The sequence below is a fragment of the Acanthochromis polyacanthus genome, chromosome 6 (assembly GCF_021347895.1).
Source record: "Acanthochromis polyacanthus isolate Apoly-LR-REF ecotype Palm Island chromosome 6, KAUST_Apoly_ChrSc, whole genome shotgun sequence".
Lineage (NCBI taxonomy): Eukaryota > Metazoa > Chordata > Actinopteri > Pomacentridae > Acanthochromis > Acanthochromis polyacanthus.
In genome coordinates this window covers 41,194,156-41,217,979 of record NC_067118.1, presented here as the reverse complement: position 1 = coordinate 41,217,979, position 23,824 = coordinate 41,194,156, and the positions used below count along the sequence as shown (strand labels likewise).

At 39.8% G+C, this 23,824-nt stretch overlaps 1 protein-coding gene across 1 annotated transcript in view; it reads right to left on the bottom strand.

Annotated features, from left to right (window-relative positions):
* Positions 1–23,824, bottom strand: part of LOC110967435 (kazrin-like) — a 242,689-nt gene that overhangs the window by 194,841 nt on the left and 24,024 nt on the right. The window contains exon 3 of the mRNA XM_051949271.1: positions 14,038–14,195. Within this exon, the coding sequence (XP_051805231.1) occupies positions 14,038–14,195 (158 nt within the window). The remainder of the gene's footprint in view (positions 1–14,037; positions 14,196–23,824) is intronic.

The window sequence follows — 23,824 nt, the reverse complement described above, 5'->3', positions numbered from 1 at the left end:
CATAAAACCAAGCTATTATTTATTCCATGTAATGGGCCTTTAGATGTAAAGTAAATGGAAAGATTCGCCGTGTCTCTACAGGCCGCGGTGGGGAAGTGTTTACTGATTTAGCATTTCAAGGATGTTAGCACAACATCATGAACTAACACATGAACAAATACCCCAGACATGACTCACGCAGACTAGCGCTCGCTCAAATTAGCAAATCAAACGTTACCGGCATTCAGAATCCTGAATAGCTCTTTTGAAGTGAAGGCATACACAGAGGACATCATCATTCAGATTCATGTGGAGGAGCTGTGGGTATAACATCACCAACATTTCCAATGAGGAGCCAATAAATAAGGACATAATTGTGACCAAATATTTAGTCAGATGAAAATTCAGAACGTCCTGGTGGCCCGATAGCTGAACAGTCTGGATGCCAGCTGCGTAGCACAAACCCAGAGCATGTGGTATGCAAATGCCCTGAACAGTCAGTCCCTGGTTCTATTCCCAGTGTGTCATCCCTCTGCTCTCTGTCTCCAAATTTTCCATCTCCTTCCACAATCACTATCAAGTAAAGGCATAAAAATGTCCCAAAAAATAATCTTTCAAATGTCTAATCCCCTCTGGTCTTTCTTTTGCTAGCCTCTTGCAGACTTATGTGCTGATGCAGTTATAAGCTAAATTAGCCACTGCTCACTATTTGGCTGAGTCTCTACTGTACATTTGTGGATCTTTAATGCAGAATGTGCAGCATGTCTGAAAAAGTTTTCCAGCTAAGACTTATGTGAGGTTTGGTAGACATGTCTGTTGTCTAAATTTCACTCTGAATGAATGAAGAAAAGCACTCATTTCTGACGGCTGAAAGCTTGAAAAAATTTGTGGCAGACATCACGGCACTAGAATAGAATGAGGTCATTTTATATAGATGTACCCACGAGCAAAATGACCTTGTGTTGAGGACAGGCGTGTTCTGCATGTGTACGTTATGTACGGATACTGAATCGCGTGAACCGAAATATGTAGCAGGCGAAATGGAATTGACGGGACTCAGAAACACTCCCACAATTTAATCAGTTGTTCCTTGTATCATTTCCAATGGAGAAGACCAGATAAGTCAGCAGTGGTGGATTTTTAGTGGGATCACAATCGGCTGATGTAGTGTTCACTTGTCATGGTTACAGTGATGCCATGCCACTATCTAACAATGATACAGAAATCTTGAACAAATCTGTGGATCCAGATTATAAGCCGCATCACTGCCAAAATCTAATCACTTGGTCCTTGTGTCATTTCTGACCTTCCTTGAAAACTTCATCCAAATCCATTAGCCCGTTTTTGAGTAACGTCGCTAACAGACAAATGTACGTCGATCGTCACTTAACTTTGCCTCGTTCCTTGGTGGAGTAATTAGCAGAAGCAATTCTAAAAAAGTAAATAAATATGGTGGGCTGTGAGGCAGCTGATTATTGGAATGGCTCTCCTTGGAAATATTAAAAAAAAAAATCAATACTGGAAAAGTTGATTTCTCATTAAAAAAAAAATAATGAAACATATTTCAATATTACTTTCTAAATATTCTGACTTCCCAAACGTAGACTGCGGGTAGAAACTTGGCAATCCCGCCACAAATTACACACGGCATTCTCCTTTCTTTGCTATATACAGCTATACGTGTATAACCATTTTAAAAATCCCCTTTGCTGTGGGAAGCAAAAACAACGACCTCCAAGAGAGCGGCCTACGCGCTGGAAAAGGCAAAGACGGATTGTGGAATAAGGCGGGCACACTGGGCTCTTTAGGTGGATCTTAATGACAGCGCTGGCCTCCCTGTGAGAGAAAGTCCTGGCAAAACAACTTCCCTTGACAATATTTGCAAGAACATTGTCACTGCATCCTGGGCTTGGTGCCATTTAAGCTGACTGGGATTGGTTTAAAGAAATACAAAATGAACCAGAGCAATTTTTAAAGCCCCGATAGCAAAATAAGAATAGGTGCAGTCAGACCATTCTTCAGCGCTGGTATAGTTTATGGTATAGCAAGTATGATCATATATTTTGATTGTACAGTTATTCATTTTTACAGCACATGATTGTGACTTACTGCTCTGATTAGGAGGGAGCAGGCGGCAGTAAAAGGTTCCGTTTCTCACCGCTGTGTCTCTCACCGAGTCATGACAATTTCCATACCATTACTGTTCCACTGTGACAGAGAGCTCCTTTCTCTGCAGGCAACATTCAGAACTGTATTTCTATAATGAAATGGTTTTCAATTTATTCCTTACAAGATAAGCCGTCATTTTCAATCTGCTCAACATACAAGTCCACCAGCAGGAAGAGTAATATCATGCATCTTGCACTGACAGTTCAATTTAAAAAAAAAAAAAAAAAACTGATCGCAAGTAGCAGATAAAGAGTAAAAAGACATGATTTTATACATTGCTTCTGGATACTATCAGCTCAGTGAATAAGATATCCCTGGACATTTCATTGAGTGCAGTACCTTAAACCGCAGCAGCATTAAGAATGACAAGGGTCTGACCTTGTCTGCATAAGCACCTCCGCTATGAATAATATTCACCCAGATCAGGCAATTACGACTTAGAGGAAAGGCAAACGGGAATAGGAATAAACCGATCGAAAAAAATAAATGACAGATACTAAACAAATGACCTCGAGTTCAAGCTCGCTGCCTTTGATATGAAAGAATCATTTTTGAATTCAAAGAACACAGTGAGCTAATTCTAGCATTTCGAGAAAAAAAAACACTGCTGGATGTTTTGACAGCAGAGCGAAACCCAGGAAACACTCCGGCTTCTTCCAGCACTAGATGAAGACAAGACTCCCTTTGAACAAAATTACCCAATTTCCATTCTCATTTGTCACACTCTGGGACTGAGCCGGGCCACAATAAGCCATCGCCATGGTAGCGCACGGCAGCTTATCTGGCTGGGCCCCCTCTCACTGGAGCGACGCCTATTAGACGGGCCTGGTGGAGTCAGAGGACGGGCTGAGGGGGCAGATGGGACCAAAGTGATGTATTATACATGGGTAAAAACCAGGCTCTGGCAGGCCAGCTGAGGCCCCGGTTGGAGGGGGACAGACTGACCCAGCCAGACCCGTCACACATTTGCCGCCTCCCCCCCCCCACCGGTCCTCTGAGACCGTGGGCAGCGTGCACTCTTCCGTGACCCTGGGCAGAGGTCCAGCACTATTGGCGAATATATGTGGAAGTCAGTCACTTGTGCTGAAATATTAATTTGGAGACTTCCAGAATCGACATTTAATTTGACACAACAGACTTCAAGATCCGTGGAGTCCGCAATGAATGTACATAGACCTGTTATTACCCAAGCCAATGCTGTCATTAGAGCACATTGTTGGAGGGGTACTTAAGGCCAACGGAGCAAGACGTAAACACAACACCGGCATTTCAACAAAAGACATATACCAGGCCTTTTTCATACATGCCAAGAACGTGGAAGGATGTGAGTCAGTGTTTTGTGTTGAATTACTTTTTATGGACGATTCCAGAATCGACATTTAATTTTAAAACAACCGACTTCAGCATCCAGCCTACATTAAATGTAAATAGGGCTATTCTTTATTATTATTTTAGCTTTTATTCTGTTTAAGTTTATTTTACAATATATTTAATTGAATTTATTTACTTATTTCTCTATTTATTTTACTGATCTACTTATGGATTTATTTTATTCATTTGTTTTTATTTATTTATTTTACACTTTAAAACAACCTCCAGTGTTTACCCATTTTAAACCTTTAAGATGGCGTTTCCTCAGTACGTACTGGATATAACAATGCCCTTGATTTATTATTGTCTTTTATTTACGTTGCTTTTTAACAATACAGTGTATGGATTGTGGGGTGGGTGGGTTCGGGGATGGGTGGGGTGGATTTGGGTCAAAATTTCTTTCATCTTATTTTAATTATTTGTCTGTTTGTAAAGCACTTTGAGCTACAACTCCTGTATGAAAAGTGCTATATAAATAAAGATTATTATTATTATTTTATCTGAGCAAATGCTGTCATTAAACCATATTTTCAGGGGGCTATTGAAGGCCAGTGGCAAAAGATGTGAACTCAACAATGTCATATTATCATTTTTTATAAGTTTTATGCAAACATTTCAGAAAAAAGTGCTGTTTTATACATCCAGAGAACATACGAGTGTCTTAGCCAATCATTTGTGTTGAAATTTTTAATTTGGACACTTTCAGAATGGACATTTAATTTGATTATTATCTGAGCAAATGCTGTCATTTTTGCTTCATTACTTGAAGCCAGTGGAACAAAACATGAATTCAGCAGTGGCATTTTGTCAATTTATATCTGGTAAAGGCAAACATGTACAAAAAAAAAAAAAGAAACCCATTTTTTATAGATACAGAGTCAATGGAAGCGTGTGAGTTGGTCATTTGTGTTGAATTTTTTTTATTTGGAGACTTCAACAATTGACATTTAACTTGAAACAACTGACTTCCATATCCAATCTACACTGAATTCATGAATGCCAATTATCATCTTAGCACATGCTGTCATTAGACCACATGTTTGCATGGCTAGTTAGGGCCAACAGAGCAAGATGTAAACACAGTGTTGGCATATTAGTGATTTATATAAATTATATGCAAAGACGTGAGAAAGCAATGCCTTTATATACAGTGTGGAAGTCAGTCATTTGTGTTGAATTACTAATTTGGACGCTTCCAGAATCAGCGTTTAATTTCAAACAACAGACTTCTATATCCAATCTACACTGAATGTACACAGGCCATTTATTATTTTAGCAAATGCTGTCATTAGACCACATTTTTGGGAGGTAACTTAAGGCCAATAGTGCAAAATCTAAACTCAAGATTGGCGTGTTATCGATATAGGCAAACATGTTAGAAAACAGTTCCTTTTTATACATCAAGATAAGACGGAGAAGCATAAACAGGGAAATACGTTGAGGTTTAGTGGCTGCCTGTCGCTGAGTCTGCAGCTTGTTGCCAGGCAGATGGAACAAATTGGGTTTATCAGAGCTTTTTCATGAAGACAACTACGCAGTAAAAGCCAGAAGCCTGTACTGCAAAGAACAATTTGAGGTTAGTTTCAGGTAACTTCAGGTGTGGCTGTAGGTTTTCAGGACTACCCCAGTGTTTCATCTTTTGAAATAAGATAAAACTTTTGCAAAAACAGGGACATGAAATGAGAAATGCAGTGTCTAAAAGGTAGAAAAGGCAATAAGATAAAAGTGCGGTAAGCTAAAATAAGCCTATAGAACAGAACAGTAACAAGTAATGCTGGCAGTTATACAGAGGGAATAAGTGATATCACACACGATGATGAAATCTTGTACCTGAAAATTGAGATGATCAATGCAATTGAAATATTGCATTTTGCAGACGGATGTGAATTATTGCACATGTAATTAAGATACTGCACATCAAAAATCAAATGTTACACTTAATACCAAACCGGGGCACATCGCCATGGTAACGTATGTTCAGTTTAACAAATCAATGCATAAAATCACCTCCTGCTGACCAATCAGTTCTCCTCGAAAAGGGCAAAATCATTCATACAAGATCTGTTGGAGCTCAGCGTGAGAGAAGCTCAGATTCTACAGCTGGCCGCGACCACTGGAAAAAATGCCCTCTCAAAACAAGATAAAAAAACCTTATTTTAAGGAATTTTTACCTTGAAATAAGTGAAAAAAATCTGCAAACAGAACAAGTGAAAAGTGGCTTGGTTAGATTTCCTGAAATAAGATATGATATTTAGAATATTGAGATCTTAAATTAGCTGGGAAGACTTATTTTAAGCTCTATTTTACCAGGATTGTCAAGCCTAGGTGTCTTAACCCTCCTGTTGTCCTCATTTATGGCACAAAAAAATATTATCTTGTCTGAAAAAAATCAAAGTATTCAGCAAAAAATTCCCCAAATTTATAAAAACGTGCAAAATCTTCAGGAAGAAAATTCCTTAAAAGTTTCCCTCAAAAGTTTAATTTAAAAAAATCCCCAAATTTGGCAAGAAATACAAATAAAAAAATAAAAAAATCTAAAAACTGTGAATATATTCAGAAAAATTAATAAAAATCTTCAAAAAAAAATCCTAAAAATATCTAAAGTGATTCCATATATATATATATATATATATATATATATATATATATATATCAGCAAAAGTTGTAATATTTTCTTTAAGAACACTCAGGAAAAAAAATCAACCAAAATCCAGCAAAATTCGCCGGATTTTAGTTGTGGAAGTTTTCACTGTGAAAATATATATTTTTTGCACATTTTAAAACTTTAAAATTTGACCCGCAGGACGACACGAGGGTCAAAACTAGATAATCTCAAGATTGTTTGACTTAACAAGATATTTCAAATGCATTGTCTTAAAACAAGTCCCTGTATCTTGCTGAAATGTCACTTGTTCAGAGAAATTACCTTAAATCAAGTGGGATGAGCCATTTTGACTCAAAATAAGAAACAGATTTGGTAAGATTGTGAGTTTTTGCAGTGTAAAGTCCATTTCTGTGGTTCTATAGGCGTTTGTATAATGATATGATGGTAAAACAGAGGCTGATAAAGCGCTAAAGCCTTGCACTTGCAGCCTACTTATGATGTTTAAATATCCATTCTTTACAGATTTAACACAGCCAAGGTTGCAGCTGAAAGAACAAGGCTAAAACCGTCTACCACACCAAAAGACTGGAGGAGAGATTACCGAATTAGTCTGGAAATGGATTTTATTTTTAACAGACTACTTGACGATTTATTTGTTCATTTGTCTCCTTTTTTGGTGAGGAGCACTAAGTCTGTAATTTCATTCAACAATCTCGTGTTGCATGATGAAAACTGAACCAAATTTTGAACAGGAAACAGTGAAGCAGTGATATTGCTAAGCTTATTAACTTACATTCACACACTCAGCATTTTTATTCGCCTTCCTGACTTTGGCTGCAGCAGTTGTGCAGCTTTTAGCCTTTAAAAGACTACTTTGGAATTCTTCGCAATGGTTTAGGATCATAGGTGTAGATTTCTGGGTCGGTATTATAGATTCTGCACATGCTGAATTGACTCTATAATAGGTCCCAGGTTGGTGAGAAAATAAAACTATAGATATTCGTCCATAGTTTCCATTAATTGAAGCCACTTTCTACACAATACACAGCAGGCTCCGCATTGTTAACATGAAATTAGTGCTTTGTTCATTTAAAATTATCTATATTCTGAGATTCTTGGATTTTGAATAATACTCAAGTTTGTAGACTTTACAGCCACGCAGCATTGATTCTCCAAGAACAATGTAACGCTCGCAATATGGATCTGCTTGGAGGTCGATGCACATTACAATGGGCTCACAATTACTGGCTTTTGTGGCAATTTCATTACAAGAAATATCGATCTGACATGTTTGCAAATTCATTGTTTTTCTGCTCAAAAATTTTGGGCAACTGTGCAAGAAAAAAAGACGTGTCGACGGTGTGTAACTGCTTAGTTTTTTTCCTCTGACTGACGACGTGTGTGCAGCTCTGCTCCGGTGATTAGAGCCGAGTGGAGGTCGGACAGGGTCACATAGATCTTATTCGTCAGTGTCTCTACTCAGTCACTGTCAAAGTCACCTTTCCTGGCCTCCAAACTGCGTCTGCCTCCCCTCCCCTGTGTCCAAACTACACCTTTCCATCCCCCCATTCCCCTCCGCTGATGAGTGACAGCTCGGCTAATGCAGTCACAGCTGAGTACAGCACGGGGAGCGGGACTTAGAGGGAGGGTCGGTGGCAGAAGCTCACCAGCCTATCTCCTCCCAGCTTGACTGCAGGATACAGACCAGATGGGCCCTTGGTGTAAAAAGGAAGATCCACACGAAGCAGCTCTGCGGTGAGCTTCACTTGCAGCACAATAGCGGTGGCTTTATTGTAATGGTAAGTGCTGATGATTCAGTTGAGTTAAGAGAGGTGAAGGGAGAGTTTTGAGTTTCTTGGCCTCTTTTGGTCAGGAACACTGACCAAGTGAAAGGTAACACTTATGGCTTTGATTAACACATGCACATACGTAGTCATGGAAAAAATTATCAGACCTCCCTTGTTTTCTTCAGTTTCTTGCTCATTTCAATCCCTGCTACCACTAAAGGTTTATTACCTGAAGAATACAATGAACACGACTTTAAATGCAGCCGATTCCATCATACTTTATGTCTTGACGTGCTTCAGCTTCATTGTGTTCCAGGGAATATAAGAGGCCATTTCATGTCATCAGCAGCACAAGTAAAGGTCTAGAGTGGTTTCCTGATGACATTCAAGCCGTAGCACAACTCAGAAGTTGTCAGCTCTCACATAATACCTAAAACTAAAGAATTATGTGAAGCCTCAAAGGCAGCCATCATGAGTGAGAGACAGGTAGAGAAAAAACTGAAGATCTCCAAGGCAGCCGTTCATCACACCAAGAAAAAACAAACCCAGCATGGTTCTACCAAACTGCTAGCTGGTCAGGAAACGTCTTTCTACCACCAGATGACCGTAACTCATCCGTTCCTGTCAGGAATCGTCCTCAAGCCTCCAGGGACCTTAAAAATGAGTGGACACTGTGGAGAAATGGGACTTGTTGGGCAAGGACAGTTGGAAAGCGACTTGTTGAAGCTGGTCTGAAGTCACACAGGGCAGGAAGAAGTCCTTCATCAAGGTAGAGGAAAACCTGGTTACTCTTTGCTGGGATCACAAGGATTGGACTGTTGATGATTGTTCTAAGGTTCTCTTCAGAGATGAATCCAGTTTTCAGTTGATGTCCACTCCAGACAACTTCCTGTTTAGGAGGAAACCTGGAGAAGCTCCAAACCAGACTGTCTGCCCCTACAGTAAAACATGGGGGTGGATCAGGGACTGTCTGGGGTTGTTTCAGTTTGGGTGGAACAGGGCAATGGGCTGCTGTGACAGCAGAACAATGTCAGAAGCTGGTGGAGAACACGCCAAGACACATGGCTGCAGTCATCAGAAACAATGGATATGAATCAGTACTAACTCCTGTGTGGATGATGGGACTAAAACAGACAGAAAAGAAAACATGGAATCCTAAAAGCTGTTTCTGGCAGAACAATGCCATAGATACTGATGGAAGAACTGAAGGGATTTTGGTTATTATCAAGAAAACCATGGAAAATGTTTGATATCAGCTCTGAAATTAAACTCTTATGAGCTATTTTTGTTGTTATTATATTTGTCCAAACAAATAAACCTTTAGTGGTACCAGGCATTGAAATGAGCAAGAAACTGAAGAAAACTAGATGAGCCCTCAGTAGAGGGCAGAACCACGCCCTCTGCTGGCGAAAACCCTGTCCTCCCTATACAATGCAATATGTATCAATTTTGATCATCGTACATATCTCCCTCCCTACTTGATCTGCTGACCTGTAACTCCACAACTGAGCAAGGGACCTTAGACTGATCTTCAGCGCCAAGTTTGATTATCCTGACTTCAGCGGTTGCAGAGATATCGGACCGGACATACATACATACATACTGACTGACTGACTGACTTACTTACCCAGCCAGATACCGCACCGAATGCAATAACCCCGCCGACGTACCCGTCGGGCATGATTAACAAGGGAGGTCTGATCATTTTTTCCATGGCTGTACAATGAAACCTTCATTCAGCCTCATACTGTAGATAGTCAGCACAAATGACTGCTCCTAAATCTAAAGTAGCCATCCTGTGATCTTTAATCTATCTGTCAATCTGAACGTGCACCATTCTCCTCCTCATTCCTGCTAGCCGAAGCTTCGCTCTGTGCACCAGCGTCCACAGGCTGCTTTGTGCTCCTCTGCAGCTGCCTCCATGTGCCCACCTGGTCAGCGAGCCACGGCTGACCCCAGCTCCTGTTTGCCAGGTCTATTTTTACCAGAGCAGCTTGATTCTGTGAAGCGTAAAATCCGCTTGTGAACGTACGTACGGTAAATATCTGACAGTCGACTCGGAGTGAGTTTTCAGTGATGCATTTGCAGCCTTTGTTGTAATTCAAATACAGCAAAACTATTTGTTCGTACATACAGAGAGAGACGGAATCAAGGAGGGAGACGGTCTCTTTTGAATCTCTGCTCCTTTGATCACACCTCATAAATACTACTTCAACCAGGAATCATTACCGAGCTGCAGCGCTGCACGTTGAATCATTACTATATAATCACAACATTCTGCAATGAGATGAACAAAAGCGCAGGTTAATGACAGCAGCTTTCATCTGCACGCCCGATTTATTGGCAGTCTCGGTAATATTCTGATGTGAAAATACAGGCATATATGTCTTATCATAACTGATAATCAATGGATTTGGGGGAATGACAGAAAGAAGCTATCAAACTATCAGAATAATCCAAACTGCTTCTATACTTCATCATCCTATATTTTATACACGAATATGTCCTTTTTCCCCCTCATCGTTTTATCTTAATAAAAGGCTCCACCTGATTGATTAGGAATATAGGAATTTAATACATCCCCTGCTACTAAATACTGCATGGAGCTTCTTGAAGTGAGGCAACAAAAATGGACATCAATTCCAGCTGATAGACGCCTGCTTCATGACATATTACTTGCAGGACGAATAAAATGAAAAGGACAGCGTTCAAAGGAGTGCTGACAGAATAAGAAGTACCTGACAGGGAGTAAATTAACAAGACAGAGTCCTCCATGAAAGAAAGACGGCTATCCGTCTTCTAGAGGCAGAGGCAGAATGAGTGATAGAGGGGGAAAAAGAAAAGAAAAGAGCGTCCAATGTCAGTCAGCAGTCACTCAGCCTCCACAGGCCTCCTGTCGTCCCGTGCCAGTAGATTTTCCTCCTGCTTTGAGCATTAAACACGCTTTTTAGCCTCAGAGAGAAACAGACACGGGGAGGAATCAAAGACAAAGAAATGCAAAGCAGGTGCACTCTGTGTGGAGAAGGTGTTTGGATTTTTTTCTTTTTTTGGATGACTCAGAAAAATGCCCAAACGGAGAAGCAGCCACTTGAACTTAAAGTAATCTTGCTGTCGAGCAGAGTTCATGACCGGTTTTTATTCGACGGCATCTGTCAGGTTGTGGCTCACGCGGTGCGATTTTTCAGCCAAATTAATTTGGATTTGGTGTGAGGGACCGCAAACGACGCTGCTGCAAATTAGCACAACGAGCACACGCATATTAAATCACTAAACAGCTCAATCACACGGTGCCACTTCAGACGGCCACATCCTCCCTCCCTCTAATTGGAGCTCTTAGGAATCCAGCCTCTCATCTCCTCCTCTTCCTCCTCTTCCCCAACAAAGGTTATGTGAAATTATCTGCCATAACAAGAGGAGAAAACGGCAGGAGAGAGAATACATCTGAGGGAGAGGGTGACAATGATGTCACTCCTCCATCGTCTCCCTTTAATGCAGCAAAATGATTCATTTATTAACAAAAAGGTGCCAAAACAAACATCAAGAAGTCTTACAGCTACTTACTCGGATGATTGATGTCAAAGAAAATTCATTTTTGAGGACACTCGGGTTACAAAAGACGACTCCGAGGAAGATTCAGTCAAAAGGGAGATAGAGGTGAGGCAGCGAGAAGAAATAATTTAACAGTGAGGATATTTTCTCGCTCCGCTCTCTTCAGTGGATCTGTCATTGCACGGAGGGTATTTGAGTGGCAATTGACTCAGATGCAGGAAATGTAACCTTGTTGTTTCACCCCTATTACACACCGTCAATATTTTCATTTCGTCTGTGGCCCTTTTGCAAGAGAAGCTCAGAAACGGAGTTCTGTGTCTTCACAAACAATTTACACAGGAGAAAAATGAAGCATGAAGAGTTCTCCTGCCAGCCATCAGCGCAAACCAGCCTCTTCTGTTTTCACAAAGCTGAGCATCTCCTGGACCTTTGTTCTGTAAGATCACGGCATCAGCAAGGTATAAGGTGGATCAAACGCTTCTGCTCTAATGTTAGTCCTACACTGTAAGAAAAATAAACAAATGAATAGTATTTTACAGATTTTTCCATATTTTTGAAAAGACACAAGTGTATCGATAAAAATAAGAAAATATATATACTGTTGCTAATGTAATATTAAAAATCTGTAACTTAGAAATGATTTTTTTTACCTAAAAAAATTATTTCATGTCAAAAATTTTACATTTCAAAGATAAGCCACCAACGGTAACTCAGTGGTATAGGGAAATTTTCAAACTATTACTAATGGAAAGGCTTAGTGCAAAGTTAAGAGGCAATGATGACACCTTTTTGGATTTATGGCGCCCCTTAATGGAATACCTGCCCGTTGACTTAAGCAACATTCTGCAGAAAGGCATATGTTTATTGAAATGGAGGGGTTTGGGTTTGTCCATTTAATTGTCTGGAATGATGGTGGTAAATGGCTCGTATTCTATATTTATCTTATTTATTTGTAGTTTCATTTTTATTCTTTGGCAACTCAGACTGCTCAGTGTTATATATATATATATTTTCCCTTTTTTTTTGTTGTTGTTGTTGTGTTTTGTTCTAATATGATAAAATTCTAATAAAATATATATATTTTTTAAAAATTTTACATTTCAATACATTCGTAAATTAGTCAGAATTATAAAAATTCTGCCCTTTTTAAAAAAAAATGGTGAAACTGTTAAATTCAAGCTTACTGTAAATGTAAATATAGTTGTAAAATTAGATAGAAGTGGTGTAAATTAACAGAAAAAGAAGCACTGGCTCTGTAACTCTATTTACTGTTATATTGACATTCCATTATTTTACCATTTCACTATTTACTGTTTTTGTTGATGTTTTTTACAGTGTAGATAATCTCACAGCATATGCACAAAGGACGGTTTTCAAACTAGATTTTCCTCAGTTGTGTATGTTTTGCTTCTAGGGCTGGACCCGAATATCCCGAATATCCGTTCGCTACGGCGGTATCCTGATATTACTTGTGGTATCCGAATACGAATATTCGGATATTCGTCTTTAATAGGGCCTGAATATTCGGAGGCCAGAAACCACTATTTTCGGGCCAGCCCTATTTGCTTCTGTTTTTTGTTTTTTATTTTTAACATAGAGCCATGGCCATAAGTTTGGACACAGCATGACTTCCTATGTCTGTTTTGATGTCTATTACAGGACATAACTAATATTTCTTGACAGCACCAGTTTAAGTAGTCAACAAATCAACAAGGGATATAATATTATCAATAAATTCCAACAATTGGAACAACTTTGTTCCCAAAACATAATATTAGAAGAAAATAACAAAAAAATGCAGCACTTTCACAACTGAATTTGGTAAGAATAACAAAATGACACCAAACTCTTTTGATGTTTTTTTTAAATATGAAGCTTAATATAGTTCTCAGGAGTTGTGTACTGTATTGTAAGTGACAATTTTGTGGTATTTTCTAAGATTCACAAGCGTCATGGTACTTGTGTCCAAACTTATGGCCATGGCTGTACTGTGTATTCACCAATTACTCATTCAACTTAAAATGTCCAAAAAATTATAGCTGCAGGTAACACGCTCATATTCTGTAAAATTTGGATTCCAAAAAAAAAAAAAAAAAAAAGTATTTCGTTTTATAATGAAAATTAACCCTATGCTTAAATTACTCATAATAATTATCATGCAGTGAGATCCTTTGGTCATCTGTATGTTTAAGCTTTCAGAGTTTAAACGGTCAATATTTTGTGTCATGAACACACCATCAAAGTGACACAGCAATATTTAGAGAAAAAATCAAAATATATGGTGTTAAAATGTGCCAACATTGTGATTTTATCCAGGCTGTGCTGCAGAGCTAGCATGGAATCTAACTTTTGATTGGCTGCAGTTGGCTAAGAGGGCAAATGTGTACATCAAAGTCCACTGTTCGCAATGCGGTCATTCAAATGAAATGATTTCAGTGAAAATTTCACCCACTGGTCTGTCCAGTCTGTTAAACCCAGACCACACCTGCTGAATCCACCTACAACTGTCACTAATGAGTCGCTCTATTTCTGGCCCCACCTGCCGTCATGCGAGTTAATAAATCTGCCGTTTTGTACCTGAGCGTCCACGAGAAGGTGCCTCATCAGGGTCATGGACTTCTGCATCGTCTCTTTCTCAGGAGGAGGAAATGGAGGCTCCTCCTGCTCCAGGGGCTTGGGTCCAGTCACCATGAAGTTGGCAATCTGGTCGTTCAGGCTGTTCAGAGACTGCACAGCTAGAGGGAGACACGGAAATAAAAACGCCGTCAGAAACAGGCTGTGCAAATCATGTCTGTCTTAAGTGTCATTCGTGTGACGAACTTAACCCTCCTGTTGTTCTCATTTACAGGCACCAAAAAATAATGTTTCCTTGTCTGAAAAAACATCCAAAAATTCAACAAAAAAAATTCCCCAAATTTCTGAAAATTTGCAAAACCTTCAGGATGAAAATTCCAAGAATTCCTTAAAAGCTTCCCTTAAAAGTTTTAATTAAAAAAAATTTGGCAAGAAAATTCTTGTAAATATTTTCAAAAAAAATGAGTAAAAATCTTTAAAAAAAATCCTAAAAATATCTAAAGTGATTACATATAGATCAGTAAAATTTCTAATATATTCTTTAAGACCATTCACATAAAAATCAACCAAAATCCAGCAAAATTTGCTGGATTTTGGTTGATTTTTTTGTGAATGTTCTTAAACAATTTTACCATTTCTTTTCTCCCACCAAAAAATGTTCAAAGATTTCCCAAAAACATTGAAAATGTGAACACCAGAAGTTTCACTGGGAAAATATAGATTTTTTTTCCACATTTCAAACTTTAAACCGGGTCAATTAACCTGCAGGACGACACGAGGGTTAAGGAGCGAAGGAGGGCTTAAGTGGATCGTTCCATCCTTCACACACCCAAACACACACACACATACAGGGCCGGCCGCTGGCATAAACACTCTATGCCGTTGTTTATAGCCACATCCACTAGAGGGGGCCACACCACAATAAGTGTGTGATTCGCATTTTGTCCCTGTCTCGGATACATTTTTTAAAAAATAAATATTTGCTGTTAATCATGTGCATGTGTGTTTTAACCCAATGACAAGCTGTGCACGTGATTTGGTAGTTGCCCTGTGCATGTTTTGGGGCCACAAAAAAATTCTTGCTTAGGGCCACCAAAGTCCTAGGGCCGGCCCTGCACACATATTTCTTGTTTTTTTGGATTGCCAGCCTCCTACTGAGCAGGAACGGCAGAGATAACACAACAGGAGACCACAGCTTCCTACTGTCACCGACTTTCTCCGTCAACGCCCTCTCAGGCCCACAATGTTCCGCGTCGGAATGAGAGCCATCCTGTTTTTGTTTCCCTGTTCTTGCCCTTGTGTGTCTCTGGCAAACCTCTCCTTCCAGGTTTCCTCTCCCACATTAAAAAGCCAGCCACCCCTACTGTATTTCCTCCGTCCCGCACACATAAACACACACAGGCTTCCTCAACACTCTTCCCATTTACCATCAGCCGACCCCTCGGCCTTTGAAAGGTCGCCGCAAGTATTTCCGAGGCCACCCACGCGGTGGAAGCGTCGGATAAATGAAAGAGTGGAGGAAATTTCCATATTTTTGTGCTCTTTTTAGCACAAGTATCTTTTGTATTTTTCATGAGCTGCTACGCTAACCCCTAATGCCTCATTATCCATCTTTTGCAGCATTTAAACTTTTCAAAAGCCTAAAACTTGCGGCTTTTTTGGTTACAAAGGGAGACGGAGACGCAGTGATCAAGGATTGACCTCGTGGCCAGAGGTCAGCTTACGCAAACTCTGAGCCAACAAATCTCTTGTGTTTAGCCTGGAATCCTGCGCTGGCACATTTCTGCCAAATAAAGAAATCCAACCTACTAAATCCATACGAGTAGGATGATTTTAGGCCAAGCTTCTGGATTGAGTCTTTTCAGGATGCAAATATAAAGCCTCTTTCAGACACAAAAGCCCACGCAAAAAAAAAAAAAAAGGACGGGAGAGGAAGAGAGGAAGCATAGATTAATGTGTTACATAACCACACACAAAAAATCTTTCACCGTGGCTGACATTTTCGAGCAAACAAGCTTTGAGTAGGAAATTTGACAAGTCGGCACTGAAGGCGGCAGAGATAAGAAGGGAACGAGGGAGTTGAAGAGGAAGACTGTGTCCCCTCGAGGTGAGAGCCGAGCCGACGTCAGAATAATGAATACGTGAGCGGGGCTGGTTGTCGCCCGAGTTCGCAGACACTCCGGCCAGTTCAGCTCTCCAAACGCTGTCTGAACACATAAACACGGGTGCTGCTGAGTTAGAGTCTGTTCTTTGCCCTTTTCAGCTCATATTTAATTGTGGCTGCTTTAGAGGCAAAAGGCCACGTCTGCTCCTCCGGCTAATCTACGCATATTTTTTGATACTGAAGTGGAATGTAAATAAACACACAGTATATTTATGTGAAGCTGGTTGGTGGTCCCAGTCCAGATCTGGAGGATGCGGTTTCAGCTGCTTCCTCTTAGTGCCCTCTACTGGCAAAATAATGGACATGCAAGAGTTTCTGACTCCCAATTTGGAACACACAGCTTCCAGATATACGGGAAAATGTCACGCCAAACACCAAAGGAGCTGTGTAAGAATGTATATGCGGCTCTGATTTTACTAGTTAATGTAGGGAAAGCACATAAGATCACTACTTTTTGTGATTCATAGTCTATTTTATGGGTCAATATATAATTGTGACCTTTTTGTAACAAAGTTGACAGGTATCATAGCTGACATTTTTGCTGTTTTCTGGCCTAAAATCAACATGTCCGCCTACAACCAAACACCACATGGCATTTTTACACAAAGATTATTCAAAGTTTTATATGTACAATTGAGTAAAATTCAAAGTTATTTATAAAGATATTGTAGTAAACCTGTTGACGTGCTAAATCCACACTTGACTCAAACACTACTTTGAATTAAATAACTAAAAAAAAGTCATATTATAATGATTTCGACAGACATACGAAGATGAATTTCAATATGAGTCAAGATTTTAGGAGGAATGGTCACTTTTGACATTGTCCATAAAAAAGAAAAGTTAAAAAATACAAATTTTACTGCCATTTATGCCAAAGCAAGTTTTTTCCCCTCAGTGCAGAATGTGATTTTTCCAGTCGTATCATCTCTGAAGCACCATAATGTTCATTTATGATGGTATGTTGCAGCACATTTTACCTTTATCAAAAACATCTGCTTCTGCAATCTGAATATTGCACTAAATTAGGTGGGAATTCTGATAAATTTTTATTGTTAAGCCCTGAGATATGACATCTACCTGCACAATCCTGCAAATCTAACGTTGACTGAGTTAACGCCTCTACAACAGAGTCAAAAAACATGAAGTCTGTTCATTGTAGCCTTCACAAAGGAGAATAAAAGTGGATTCTGGGTTACATCAGATTGCACAGTCTGATCCTGTTATCGCAGAAATAATCGATTCATTTCCTGCATTTGAAATCAAAAGGCTTCACGTAGCGCGATGAAGACGCTCAAAGAGCAAGCAGCAGATTAGCTGAGCTGCCGGTGTTATGCACACATCAGTAACAAAATTTAAATTCAGAGCCGTCGATCATGAAAGCTGCACTCTAGACAGAAATCAATCCAGATGTTTTGTTGCAGTGCTGTGGGTCCAACACATGCAGGAAACCTTAGCCTGAATAATTAGCATCAAACAGCGACTGTCTGCTCGTCAATACCGCGATCATTAGGAGCAACGAGGTACAAAAAAAAAGCTTTGGAGGCATCGTTTCACTGACAAACTATTAACCAGTTTAATGAAGCGCACAACCAATGCTGCTCCTAAAAGCTGCTATCAACAACAATCGATTCACACTTCATCAAGGACATCTCTCTCATCGTACACTCTACACCATAAACCAAACAGCCACATTTATTGACTCTATATTTAATCACATTACAGATACAGAAGCTGCTGCTTGGATGGCCGGCATTGATTCTTCAATAATAAAACATTATAATCCGGAATAGCACACCTGTTTTACAAGCTGTTACCGGTATGGCCGCATAAAACGTCTTTACACTGTACGGTCAGTCATTTTTAATTACATATTCTGCTAAATAAACCAACATATCCCAGTGACGGGGTGATTAGGAGAGACGGCTGCCGAGGATGAGGATGCAAAACGCACCAAACTGCAGGGATTGTCATTCTGCGTCTTCATCTGGAAACCTGAAATAGATTCCACCTGCAGCTCGCCTTCAGCAAATATGAAAAGTGATGAAAGCGCGGCGGAGGTATGCAAGTGGGAAGGAAAAATAAAGATGGAATTGCAGAAGTTCGGTCACAATAGATGCGGAGAATATGAAATTGTCATTCCAGCTCAGTCTCTGCACCTTTTCTGTCTCTTTCCCACTTTCTGTCGTCTCCTTTTCTTTCTGTTTTTCTGTTTTTTTCCCCCCCTTGTAACTGGGTCTTGCTAGCATAAAGAAATCTCAAAGTGCCTTACATGTCCTCCTATAGTGCAGGTACAGCACAACAAATGAGGGGGAGAGGCCACAGTGGCATCCCATCAGGCCTTTATCTTTTTTTTTTTTCCCAGGAGGAAGAACTGTGGGTGCCAGAGGAAATAAGATCACTACCAATGAAAAATGTTTGAAAGAATGTACACAGCAAACCTAATAGGATAAGGTGCAGCAGTCGGGCTAAAGTCGAGATAAAAGGGGCTTATTTCATGGGGATTGTTCGCAGCACACATGAAATCTTGGAGAAATGTTGGGAAATACGGAGAGCAATGAGCCAAAATCCATTTTTGGGGCTCTTCTGATGCCAGACTTACACTTGCTGCTGTTGCAATGAGAGCGAACCTCACACAGTACAAAGTCAAACTCATCCAAGTTCCTGATTTCAGTGTGAAATATCAAAAAAAGTTGACGTAAAACTGCACCTCAAGAGTCTGCTGCATGCAAAACAGTGTATATATGTGTATATATATCACACTGAACTGTTCACTGTGGTCATCAACAAAGAGGGGAAACATTTCCGTCTCCTCTCTGTGTTAGAAATCATTACATATTTCAAGTTGTCAATTACATTATCATACATTTCTTATTCTAGTATATTCCACTGAGCAGGATTTCTTCTCTCCTATTTGCAAGGTGAAAGGAGAAGGACGGTCTTGAAGTGTTAAATCTCCACACAACATTTTGGGTTGCATTTTGAAGAGGGAACAGTTATTTCCATGCTCTCGATGCTGCAGGTTTTTCTGCTGCTGGTACGGTCTAAATCCAGCAACGGTGGCCTTTTATGGGGAACAAATAAACACGGATGCATGTTGGCATGGAACTCGCTCACTGTTTATTGCCATAGACGCATGCACTCACAAAAACTGAATTAAAAAAATGTCCTTACACACCTGTTGCTTACTTTTCATGGGAGGTTGAATTAAGAGATTCAATAGCCATTTAATGGAGGACGGTTCCGCGCCCACACAGGGAATACTCATTCTGTGCTCACCTCGATGAAACCGATCCCTTCGGTACTCAGCTGGAACCTCGTGGTTTATTGTGTGCACAATTAAGCACAACTTAAAATAGCACACCTCTTAAACATCTGGCGAACGGAACAGATGGGCTGCAAGAGGTGCAAAGATAAAAATTAATGAAATCCTACATCCAAGTACGGATGAGATCGTTAAACAGCATCATTAACATCATAATAAGAGTTATTTTGGGCTCTGGGAAGCCCTTCCATCGGCTCGTTAATGAAGAAGTAAATATGTATGAGTGCTTTTATTGAATAAAGCAAATCAATGTGCATATTTGACAGACAGAATTGTATTTGAGTGACACATTTGACAGGAGAAAACAAAGAAATGAGGTCATGATCTGAATCTGCAGCTGAAAAGTGACGCCAGGAGCCAGTTTGGGGGAGTTAAAGCTGCTCAGATAAAGAGGTTTCTATTGATCAGAATATTTTACAGCCCAGATTTCACCTGATTGAATGAAATAACGTTTTAATGAAGCGGCTTGGGCAGCAGCGCGATACAACACTGCCCCCCGATGGCAGCAACTAAACCCCACAACTCCAGCCTCCTCATCCCGACGCCGGAACAGTCGAACGTTGTTTACAGCACTCCCGTAATTTAATCGCACTGTGAAATGAATGCAAATCAAACAAATCACTGGGGTGAGAAACATTCTCAGGCTTGAGCTGATAAAACAGGAAAAGGAGCACGAAGACTGATGTCAAGTTAAAGTCTGAGTAAAGATACGTGACCCTGATAGGAATGTGACGCTCACAAACACCTCTACGGCGCCGGACACGCTGAGAATTGGTTTCCTGGGTTGATGAGCGGGTCTAATTTGAAGGAAACGTACGAAATATTTTAGCAAAAGCACAGCCACATTCAGACAAACACAGTGAACTCGTGGATCACCGACTAATTTTGGCTTTTGGGTGTCACACAATGAACAGACCGTCAGTCCCCAGGAGACGTTTCAAGCTATTTAAATAAGACAAAACAATCAGTAGAGACAATATTTGGCAGATTAACTGTGAAAATATCTGTGACGTGCAGCCTTAGCATGTTGAAATACTGAACATTTGCTGGTATCTCTGAGTGTTATAATTGTAAATCCAACATCTTTGGATTCTTGATTGTTTTGGATAAATTTCTTTACTTCTGATCACATTAATCATCACAATTAATAATATCTGAAGCCAAACGTGGACACTGGACAGCCTTAATATCAAGCAGCTACCGAATATTTGATTATTTGTGAGGATTCACTACTTATCTCTGTGGTTTTTTAATGCAAATTTAACATTTTGGGGGATTTTGGACTGTTGGATTGAGACCGTTTTGGACTAATCTGCTTAATTCTGATCACATTAATCATCACAGTCAATAATATCTGCAGCCAAACATGGACACGGGACAGCTTTAATATCAAGCAAATTCTGAATATACGCTGGTTTGTGAGGATTGCATAATTGAACATGTTTGGATTGCTGACCGTTTTGTTTTGGACTCATCTGTTTAATTCTGATAACATTAATCATCACAACTGATAATATTGGCAGCCAAACATGGACAGAGAAAAACCTTAACACCAAGCAGATGCTGAATTTTAGGGGTTTGTGAGGATTGTATAATTGTAAATTGAACATCTTTGGGTTTCAAACTGTTGGATGGAGACTGTTTAGAACATATTTCTTTAATTCTGATCACGCTAATCATCTCAATCAATCAATCAATCAATCAATCATATTTGCAGCCAAATATGGACACAAAACAGCCTTAATATAAAGCAACTACTGAATGTTTCCTGGTTTGTGAGGATTCACTTCCTATATCTGTGTTTTCAAATTATGCATTTAATATCTTTGGGTTCCTAACTGTTTTGTTTTGGACTAATCGGTTTACTTCTGATCATATTCATCACCATAATCAATAATACTGGAAGCTAAACATGGACACCAGACGTCTTAAAATCAAGAAAATACTAAATATTTCCTGGTTTGTGAGGATTCACTTCTTATCTCTGTGTTTTCTAATTGTAAATTTTACATATTTGGATTCTTGACTGTTTTGTTTTGGACCGATTTGTTTAATTCTGACCACATTCATCATCAAAATCAATAATATTTGCAGCCAGATATGGAAAGAAGACAGCTTTAATGTCAAGCAACGACTGAATATATGCTAATTTGTGAAGATTCAATTATTTTCTCTCTGTTTTATTTGTAAATTTAACATCTTTGAGTTCTCGACTGTTTTGTTTTGGACTAATCCGTTTACTTCTGATCACATTAATCATCCCAATCAATAATATTTGAAGCCAAACATGGACACAGGACAGCCTTAACATCAAGCAACTACTGAATATTTGATGGTTTGTGAAAATTCGCTTTCTATATCAGTGTTGTTTAAATGTAAATTTAATTTTCTGGGTATTTTAGACTGTTGGATTGAGAATGTTTTGGACTAATCTGCTTCACTGTGATCACATTAATCATCACAATCAATAATATCTGCAGCCAAACATGGACACAGGACAGCTTTAATAAGAGGGTAAATACTGAACATTTCCTGGTTTGTGGTGCTTTACTTTCTATATGTGTATTTTATAATTGTAAATTTTACATCTTTGGATTCTTGACTGTTTTGTTTTGGACCGATTTGTTTAATTCTGACCACATCCATCATCAAAATCAATAAAGCAACAACTGAATATATGCTAATTTGTGAAGATTCAATTATTTTCTCTACGTTTTATTTGTAAATGTAACATCTTTGAGTTCTCGACTGTTTTGTTTTGGACTAATCCGTTTACTTCTGATCACATTAATCATCCCAATCAATATCTGCCGCCAAACATGGACACAGGACTAATTTAATATGGTTTGTGAGGATTCACTTCTGATCTCTGTGTTTTCTAACTGTAAATTTAACTTCTTTGGTCGGTTGGACACAGCTTATTTGGGGTAATCTGCTTTATTCTGATGGCATTCATCATCATAATCACTGTTATTCTCTGCCAAACATGGACACAGGACAGATTAGAACATTTATGAATCAAGTACAAGCTAACAGCATCGACACGTCGAGCACACGACGCCGTCCCACCAGCAGAACCCACACGAGATTTACATGGCGATGATTAAAGAGACGGGGGTTTGGCGCAAACACTGAAGGAGCGGATATGATTGGCTGTTTGCAGCCGAACCCCGGGGGTTCTGTGGCTGTGAAGCAGAGAGCAGCGAGCAGTAACTCATCTCTGCAGAGCTCATTAAACTCCACTAATCGTATCCGTTACTGCTGTAATGGGCGGAATAAAGGGAGAGACGCAGAGATGGGATGTGGTTTCCTGGAGGTGGAGAGCTGTGCACTTAAAAATTGTTTGCGTCTGTGGGTGTGTTTGTGTGTTTGCCCATGATAGAGGAATCTGGCAGCAGCTCACCGTGTCTGCCCGTGTCCTCCCTCCAGCAGAGAGCTGCATCCCTTTCTGTTTCTGCTGAGCTTTTCATGACTGAGGCGTTCTTCTCCTCTCTGTCCTCATTCTTGTGTTTTTGCACTCCGGTTGTAACAACATCCTCAATTCTTGAATGGATTAGAGAGCAGCTCGAGGTTCGACACCGTTTCAGGATAATAGAAGCAAAATCTGATATCTGGACACAAAGAAACGGCAGCTGCAGCGTCACTGGATGCACGCTGTTTGTGTATTAACTTCATCTCCTAATAATTCCCTCTTTTTAACAATGTCAGCTCATAAACAGACTCAAAGCCTCGTGTCTGTCGCTTTGTGCTTTCTGCGTTTGGTCGCAGCCAACATAAAGCTCTGCAGAAACAGGAAGGATTCAACGCACATAAACCCAGAGCCAGATCTAGATGAGACGCTATGTCAACTCTCTGGGTTTTATGGGAAAATTCTTTTTGTTGATGCTGGGTGGTCTGAGAGTTTGCCATCTCTGAACGAAGAAAGCTGTTGTTGTAAATACTGTCAAAGTTTGGATCTAGGACAAGCATCTAGAGGCAGAAGAATCTCTGCTTGTGTCTGGTGTAAAAAAAAAAAGAAAACAACAGGGGTTGTTTGTTGAGTTGCGAGTTTGTTGAAACTTCTCGACTGTTCTGATTAAAATGTGAATCCCAGGAGAAAGACCTCCGACTCAAAGCTCAAAGTTGAACTTCTGAGCGCTGCACGGACACCTCGCATCGGCAGGACGGCCTTTTTGAACGCTGTGTGAATTTTAAAGACAAAAAAAAAAGGCTCTGACTGTGAAGTTATTTCAAACGTTTTCTCAACAGGATAACGCACTCTCTCTGAACTCTGTCAGTTAATGGAAAACTAAATGCTAAAA